This window comes from Salvia miltiorrhiza, chromosome 3 (assembly GCF_028751815.1).
Source record: "Salvia miltiorrhiza cultivar Shanhuang (shh) chromosome 3, IMPLAD_Smil_shh, whole genome shotgun sequence".
In the NCBI taxonomy this organism is placed as follows: domain Eukaryota; kingdom Viridiplantae; phylum Streptophyta; class Magnoliopsida; order Lamiales; family Lamiaceae; genus Salvia; species Salvia miltiorrhiza.
Window position 1 is genome coordinate 58,325,414 of NC_080389.1, and position 9,415 is coordinate 58,334,828.

General features: G+C 33.3%; 1 protein-coding gene across 1 annotated transcript; it reads right to left on the minus strand.

The window, feature by feature from the left end:
* Positions 1 to 5,281: 5,281 nt before the first annotated feature.
* LOC131014782 (NAC domain containing protein 52-like) lies at positions 5,282 to 8,612 on the minus strand. Its single transcript, XM_057942871.1, has 4 exons — positions 7,837 to 8,612; positions 6,873 to 7,150; positions 6,589 to 6,774; positions 5,282 to 5,983 (listed from the first exon to the last, which is right to left on the minus strand). The coding sequence occupies exons 1-4, from the start codon at positions 8,033 to 8,035 to the stop codon at positions 5,486 to 5,488; spliced, it is 1,161 nt and encodes a 386-aa protein (XP_057798854.1). The 5' UTR covers positions 8,036 to 8,612; the 3' UTR covers positions 5,282 to 5,485.
* Positions 8,613 to 9,415: the final 803 nt, after the last annotated feature.

Consider the following 9,415-nt stretch of genomic DNA (forward strand, 5'->3'; position numbering starts at 1 on the left):
TGTTTTCGGGATGTCCAATGTGATAATTTCAACAGGAAAAGAAGCTCAAATGTCAACAATATGGTAAATATATATTTTTAGATTATACGACAATTTTAATATTGTCAATATGAATAAATAATACAAACACTTAATGGAAAATCAATTCTGAGGTTCTTGAAAAAATATTAAGTACTGAACTAAATCAATGCATATATACATAATGAGCTAGAAATGGTTAAAAACAAACTCATGGAGTATATATTCTTATTAAACAAAAAGTGAAAATAAAAAAAGAAAATAAAATTTTCGAGTGTGTGATTCGGGTTCTTGAATTCGGGCCTCCTGCCAAATAAAAGAATTTAAGAGCCGATAATTTTGATGAGTTGTGATATTTCCAAGGAACTTCTTTTGTTTCCAGAACAATTGCAGCATCATCATGTTGTGCGTTCGGCTTTATATGTGGTGCATAGGTGTGGTTTAAGAAAAAACATCACAATAGAAGTACATAAGCAACGACGTCGTGGCGTGTTGGCGCAAGCGCAATCGTCAACATACTGCGTTTTTGGCGTTTGTGGTTTGACTAACGCCAAGTATAATACTAGTAGGAAACAACTACCACAAATACAATACTTGATTTTTTTTAGGAGTGGAATGTTCTAGACTTCTAGCCATATTTCATGGGAAACGAACATTATCCATAATTTTCTTTTATTAACGGCTATGAGGAAATACTCCTATACTATTTTATTTTTTGGATAAAGATATTTGGTGTGAGATTGTGAGGGGCTAAAATGATTGATTACGATCTTATAATAGTAGATTTTCTGAATTTTCTTAGATCAAGAGAAAATTGTTGGGTGTGCATAATATTTTTTTGGGATATTATGATGTATGAAATATCAACTAGTCTTTCAAAAATAACTAGTACACCCATTCGTGCGTTGCACGACGGACATTATTTTAAAATAACATTTTACGTAAAATAAATATAGATATAAGATATTATGTGTAAGTAAATCAAATGGCATCAAATTAAATGCCAAAAAATATATATATAATATTACACATTATGAAAACTTTCTTATATACAATATTTGTGGTAGTATTATCATTCTTTCTATCATCCTTATAAAGCAAAATTTTAAGTCATTGTTGACTTCGTACTCTTGATACTGCAATGTATAATTGACCATGTGTGAAAAATTGGTTTGGCAAGAATAAACCAACATGAGAAAGCGATTGACCTTGACTCTTATTGATTGTCATAGCATAATAGACTATTAGAAGGAATTATCGTCGCTCAAACTTAAAAGGCAATTTCGAATCGACTGGAGTTAGTGACATTATTGAAATCAATTTTTTTTTTACTTGCATGATCTCTTGCAAGAATTTACTTTTCTAAAATATGATGACCAAATCTTGTTAGATCAATAAATTATGAAGTTTGATTGATTCATTCATTCACATAGAATCTGACTTTTAATCTTGGTTATGCTCTTATTCATCAACTAGTGTACCTCCCGCGCGATGCGCGGTGATTATGATTTTAGACTCGCGTAAAATATGCCTATATATATTTTGTGATATTAATATAAACTAATAAAATGATACCAAAATTATTTTCTGCAATGTGATCTAATATTTTAATATAATCAATGTAATTTATACAAAAATATAACATGCGTCTATATAATAGATATTGTATCACTTATATAGGGAGATTCTATAATTATACAAATTAAACCAGATTTATCGTATAAAATTAGTTTTATATGAATTTGTTATATAACATTATGAATTTGGTGTGAAAATGATGAATTAAAAAAAAAATCAATCTATGAAATTCAAACTCTAGACCAAAAATTCATTAAGCAAAACTATAATTTCACCAAAAATCTTCATGTATAATTTAAGGGATGAAAATTGTTGCTATTAAGCATATTGGTCCTTGACAGACTATATCTCAACACATATTTTTGAGATATTAATAAACACGTAAATATATTTGAACTTAATTTAATACCTATCAAAGATAATTGTATAGATACAAAAAAATACATACATTAATAAAAAATAAAGAAATTGGAGAAGCCTCAATTGTAAAATTTAGAAAGATTCGATTTTTTATTTAAAAATGTTTAAAAGTGAGATCGAAATTACAAAATGAATATAAATTCATGATTTATTTTGTATTTTTTTTAGAACAATTGATTATAGTCCCTTCTTAAAAATGAACAATTAATTCTAATTTGAAATTTTAAAATTTTATGTTGTAACTTATGCATAATTTTTTTCTATTTAACTTTTAATTTAATTAACTTTCAACATATTTAGAAAACTTAACTACATAATAAGTAATCACTAATTTTCCTGTTTTGGTTAGTTTACTCCACGTTATTTATTTGTTGTTATATTTTAATCTATAATTATTTTAATATTATTTAATTTATATAAATAATTAATGACTTCAATAAAAGTAGATACACACGTTAACCATATATAGATACATCAGTGGTGGGCATATTATATATGCCCACGGTGGGTAGGTGATCGGTTTTGTATATATATATACTTGTTTTCAAAACAGGTATATAATATATATAATAGTACTGTTTTCAAATGAAGAGTGAAAAAAGGAAGAAAGAGAAATAAAATTAATAAATAACTATACACATGCACGTCTCATTTTCTGTTAAAATCATGGGCATTACATTAGTAAATAAAATTACAAAATTAGCCTAATTTTTTCCAATTCCAATTATATCCGAATTAAATTACATTTACTTTGCTTTTTATATATATAAAGATGTCGCATCTCTGATGGGATATTGTGGCACAATTCCAAATACCATATTACAATAATGGAAAGCTATATAAAATGTTAATGAAAAATCATATAATATGAATATGAACAATTTTTTTTAATATAAGTACTAATAAATTATGATTACCATTACATACTAATAATCAAATTTAGAGAGTAATAATATGTTTTTAAATACATTTATTATTATAATTCAGGATAACAAAAATAATTTTATTTCTATAACCAATACTTCATATATATATATATATATATATATATATATATATATATGCAAATTTTGATTTCCTTTATATATTTATATTAGGGAGAGAGAGTAAAATCTAACAGGTCTATATATATTCAAATGGCATGCATATATTTATTTACGGAACCATTCAAAACCTTCCCGAAGAGTAAGAGTTGGGTAATCATATGTTAAAATTTAGTTTGCTTTTGCTTGTATAAATTATTAAACATATAAATGTTTTTGAAAATAACAATCATAAATTCTAAATGAAAATATTCAGTTATTGTAGAATAAATTTTGTCATGCTAATTGACTTCTAAAATAATTTCAAGAAGTGGACAAGGGGAGATAACTCATTTTTTCGCCATCGTTAAATATATTCATGCTTTTGTACAAGAACATATAAATTATACAAAATAAATAAATATATAAAATTTAATAAGTTCGAACCTATAAAAGTGTTGGTACAATGTGAATGAGATTTTTTGGTAGTATGACTGAGTTTTGCCATTGTTATTAATCTCGGGATATGTTTCAGTGGGTAAAGTCTGATTAGTAAAGTGGTGTAATTTGTTTGGTAGCTTAGTACTGAACCTGGAAAAGTGATTGTGGTTGTTTGGTAGTTTTTCTTAAACACCAGATAAAATCTTTGAATTTACCATAATTTTTCTATTTTATTAAACCTGCCAATAGCCTAATATTAACATATCAATACACCTAAAATAACGAAAATAATTAAAAATCTCCAAACACTATAAAATATCAAAACTCAAAAGAACTTATCTCAAATTCACAACCACAATTAGGTAGATGGGTTATTGGAATGAGAGGTAGGGTTTTGTTTCTTTTGTTCATTTTTTAAGCTTAATTAGGTAAATACTCAAATTAGAAATGAATTTAATATTGATTGAGGAATATATAATTCAAAATGATGATTTAAATCCTAATTACTAGAGTTATTTTATTGGAAAATAGCCTATTTTTCAGCCCATATACTAACGGGTCAATTTGGCCCAAAAGCTCGGCGGGGAGGCTGCTAGTGCCGAGTTGCTGCATTGCTCACGAATGACCATGTAAGTGCTGGGAAGGCTGCCAACGGCCGAGCTGTCTGTGCTGCATCGCTCGAGAATGGCCATGTAGGTGCTGGGGAGGCTGCCAGTCGTCGGTGGGGATGAGGCGATTTTGTATTAGAATCACTTTGAATTTTATTGGACTATTTTTTGTGTTGTTGGTGAATGGTGATGAATTTGGGAGTTTGAGAATAGTTTGTTTTTTTCCTTTTTTTTTTTGGTTGAGAACTTGGTAGATTATTGAAATTGAAAATCTTTTTATTATTATTATTTTTTTTGTCGAGAACTTGGTAGATTATTAAAATTTGAGAATGATTTTGTGGCATATGTTTGTAGTGAAGTTGAGTACCTCTAACTAACTTGAATGGATTTGCATAAAATTGTAGTTTTTGCAAGATTGATGGGTGAGCTTCAAGATTGACATCTCGTGAGTTTCAAGATTTGTTAAAATAGTCTTTTACAATTTATTTATAAACTTAATTTATGTGTTAAGTTTTAGGATTATTGTACGAATACACGTGTAATTTACTTAATTTATGTGTGAGTTTTTTACAATTGATTTACTTGATTCACACAAGTTCTGGCCTTTTAAATATTAGGTTACTTAGATAGAATAATCAATTTTTTTTTTTGTTATTTTGGTATATTATCAAGCATAACAATTTCATAATCATCACAATGGCTAGTATTGCCTCAGTCTTGAAAAATAATCTCTTTTTTTTTTGTTATTTTGGTACGTCGACAAAAAAATAGTCATTTTCATTTATAGACATTATTATCCCACAATATACTACTCTCTCAATATCAACTTTTTTACATGTTCTGAATTGCTCCTTTCTTCATTCACATACAATTAATTAGTCATTATTCTTCACTCAATACACTCACCTATTTTTATTATAATTTGTGTTACTTCCTCCTAGGACCTTTTTGAAGGAAGTAATTATTAAAAAACTTAATAAGCATATTAAAGAAAAAACAACATAAAAACTAACCCAATAGATGATCAAAATTGGCCCATCATGGTGGGCCGTAGCCCAAATATGATAAAGAGAAAACTCAGCGCTCCTTCTTGAAAGAGTGTAATGTGTAAGTATTTTATTTCACAGGTAAAGAGCAAGTACGCGTATCTTTATCACCTGCGATCTTGCAAGAACCTAAGACGACGAAAACGGATATTCTAAACATCATCTTTTATTGAAACGAAGACAGAATTTTCGACAGATTCATAGTGAGAGATTTATACAGATACAGACCCAAAAATCTCTCTCTAGAGGCCACTACTCATCTCCCCCATCCAGAAAAAGCACACAGAATTCACTTCTGATGCAATGGAGATGGCATCACGAAAAAAGAAAATTACATATTTATCCTCCTAGGCTACGCACGTCTCCGTAACTCCTCGTTTTCTTTGGTCACTAGCTCGACCCGCGATTGAAGAATGTTGATCATTGCTTGGGCTCTCATCACCTCAATCTTCAACGTCTCCCGCTCCATGGAGACATTCAGGATCTCGTTCTCTAAGTTGCTGATAAATTTCAGGTACCCGGGAGGCACCGACTTCTCTAGGTTGGAGGAGTCGAACGTCAGTGTGCTCCCCGGCTGGTTCTCTTTCGGCTCTAATAGAGGAAACTCCAGTAGTCCGGAGGTAAAATTTGTCGTCATCATCATTGTACAAGGATCCTGGCTGGTCGTGGTCGAATCCTCGGATCCATTTGCATGGCTCGAGTTGGGATTTTCGGCCTTCCCCCTTTTGCTTTGAGCTAAAGAGAGTGGCTCCGGCTCTTCTGATCTCTCCCTCTTGCACATAAACGTTAGAGACTGCGTCCCTGTCGTGTTCTCAACCTGGGGAGGAGCCATGCTCAGGGGCGGAGTCTCCTGTTAACAGATTCGAGGCCATGCACACGCACATCACAAATCACAACTCAATCCGAAAAAATTAACAGTAATAATAACAAGTTTCACTCCATTATGCAAGACGACTACGTATAAAGTTGGGAATCAAGGTTAAGCTTAATCCATTGATATCTACTCGAGAGAGCAAATCGAGGGCTAGACACAAATAATAATAAATCGACACTAATCAAAACCAGTTAACCACTGGCAGATAGTACAGCATTGAGCATGCTTAGATAGCAAGGCTTGTCTTAAAACATCTCCTGCGCATGAAATACACAATTCTTACGCATATTCTACCAGTTTATTAGTGGTAAAAGGAGGAAAGAGTGCGATTCTGTTACATCAGATTCCATGACTGTAAATTATTTCATATTTGCGACAACATAAATGCCTAAAACTAAATATTTGCATCTTTCTTCAGTTACAAAATAGATCAAATGCAATTTTTTTGTAGTGTATGTTGCTCAAATCCAAATATACTTTTCCCTTTCCAATGGAGCATTTAATGACGGAATCAATCACGCCAGTGGTCATGAAAATCCTAAATGGAAGCATAAAAGCAAACAACCCCAATCGAAACACACCTGATCGAGATCCGTGCACTCAACTCGTGCGTCATCACCATTCGCCACGTCATCTTCAGCGTCTCCTCCGGGCACCACCACCACTGCATCTTCGTCCCATTCTTCTTCGACAAAAGGGGCATACCGGTCCCCATTCGGGGGTCCTAGGCCACTCTTTTGGAAGATTCTACACAGGACAAATGCATCCTTCCCTCACAAAGCAACAAAGCAGAAGTTCTCTTAAGATTCATAAACATTTGTAAGTAGAGATTCATCGGCTAAATCATGTTCACTTCCATATATACCTGTGTCACTCCAGCCCGTTCCAATTCTGAATCGCAGAGCCTATACTCGTGCATTACCCAGTTGGTCCGCTTGCCATCAGGCGCTCGACCGCTATGGAACACCAACGTCTTCTTCATACCTATGGTTAGATTCTTATGGCGCACGGCTCTATCCTTTCCAGTCGCTTTCCAATACCCTTTACCCGTGGCACGATTCAGCCGAGACCCATTCCCATACTTCCTATCCACGGGGCTGAAGAAGTACCATTCGAGATCTCGAGTCTTCAGAGACGAGTAATCTATCCAAAGCAAAAAACCACATCACTTAGCCTATAACAGCTAGTCATAGACTCATAGCTAAAGAACAACACAAGATAGAAAACAAAGCTTAAAATTTTGGATCACCAATTCAAGAAATTCGATAATCGAGCTACGAAACGAACAGATCCACATTAGTATCCTTCTCTTGAATTAAACCACAGCCTCAACATATCGAGGTCATATATTCTCATCTTCAACTTCCCCAACTCCCCACCCCAGGTGAAAATCCACTATTTTTTTAGTTTTCTTGCACTTCACTTCATAGCTTATTTAATTGAAACACTAAAAGCAATAATTGAAACCCCAAAATCACCTAACAAATCATCAGTAAATTCACACACCTTTATCAGCAAATCAAAACTGAGTAACATTATACACATAAAACAAACTAAACCAGCTACAAAAAAATGGATCCAAATAAGGAAATAAAGAAAACGAAAAGAAACTGCGGCACCATAACGCTACACAAAAGATACCGAACAAATTAAAACTCTTTATCAATCAATAAATCATCTCACCTACAAAGCAAAAATCACAAAAGCAAAATCTAAAACTAAATTCATGATGAATCATCTCACCCATAAACCAAATATTACAAAGAAGAAAGCTAAGTATAAAATCTAAAACAAAACTGATGATGGAAAAAAACAGAATCTTGACATACCAGCAAGCTCCCAAGGCTCAGATTTGTAGACGTCAATCTCAATAACAGCTTGGAAGCGAAACGGCTTCCCGCAAGCTTTCCTCCTGAGATAGTATCTGACCAGCTCCTCATCGGTAGGGTGGAACCTAAACCCCGGCGCCAGAGAGGTCGGCGGCGGCGCTCCGGCCGCCGTGCCCACAACTGCCACCTCCTGTCCCATTTTCCAGCACCTAAATTCGCCGCTCCCGCCAACAACAACAAAAAAAAAAAGAAAAAAAAAAGAGGAGGAGCAAAAAATCAAGTGGAGTGTAAGTGCTCCCAAAAACTCAACACATCAAGGGAATCCCATGAGTCCGAAAAAAGATAGAGAGGAGAAAGTGGGTGGGGAGGAAGATTAGAAGGCAAGAAAAGGGGCAAATGAAAAAGGATGTAAATGAGAATTTATTGAGATGGGGTTTGGTTATTGCCCATGGGTTAAGAAATGGAGTTGGGAGAAAGAGGGAGAGTGGATGCTTGCTTGACACGGAAATCGAAAATCTATCAAAAGGAAAAGAGGAGAAGGGGCAGTGCGTTAGGCTTAGCTGTTGTTCATTGTTTTTATTTTATTTTAGTATTTTATTTATTTTTTGTCGATAATCTTTGATGAGTTTTTGGGCTATAAATTACTCTTGCTTGCTTTTGGATGAAGCCTCTCATTTATATGCCCCCTCTCTCTCTCTTCGTCGGCCCCCCTTCTCTCTTCTCTTCTTTTCTGTCTGGATATTTGGCCATATGCTTCGATTCCTCGAGGATCAGGATACTCGATACTTCTTCAGCTATTTCTTCAATAAATACAAAATATTTCACTTTTTTTGTGGGGAAAAAATTAACACAAAGTATTTATTCTGGACCATTAATATTTTCACAAAAATTTGAGTACAACAGGGGGTATCGTACAATCGGTTAGGGGTGAGCAGTCGGTCCGGACCGACGAAACCGAAGACCGAATTTTCAAAAAAATTTGGACCGAATCGGACCAACTGAAACCTTAGGACCGAACCGAAACCGGACCGAAACCGCCATCGGTCCTCGGTCCGGTTCGGTCCAAAACCGACCGTTTTTTAAATATTAAAAATTAATAATAATATTAATAAAAATATTAATAAAAACATTATAAATTAATAAAATATTAATAAAAATATTAGAAATTAATAAAAATATTAATATATTAATAAAAATATTAATAAAAATATTAGAAATTAATATAAATATTAATAATATTAATAAAAATATTAATTATATATTTAAAATATATATATTCGGTTCGGTCCGGTTTTCGTCGGTTTTGGCCTCCCCGGGACCGGGACCGAACCGAAATATTTTCGGTCCAAGAAAATAGGACCGGACCGGACCAATACATGGACCAAAACCGACCCGGACCGAAAAAACCGATCGGTTCGGTCCGGTCCGTCGGTTTTGCTCACCCCTATGATCCGTATTCAAAATAGTGTTATTTATAAAATTTTGGTCAGGATACGAGTTCGGATTAAGGTGTAGTCTAAGTGAGGGTGCAATCAAATTGTACGGTACACCCGATTGTACCCAAAACCACCTCTAATAT

Coding starts and splice junctions, on each gene's coding strand:
- LOC131014782 (XM_057942871.1), bottom strand. CDS start 8,035: ATGGGACAGGAGGTGGCAGTTGTGGGCACGGCGGCCGGAGCGCCGCCG. Junction 7,151..7,836: donor TGAGCCTTGGGAGCTTGCTG/GTATGTCAAGAT, acceptor TGCTTTGGATAG/ATTACTCGTCTCTGAAGACT. Junction 6,775..6,872: donor AACGGGCTGGAGTGACACAG/GTATATATGGAA, acceptor TTGTGAGGGAAG/GATGCATTTGTCCTGTGTAG.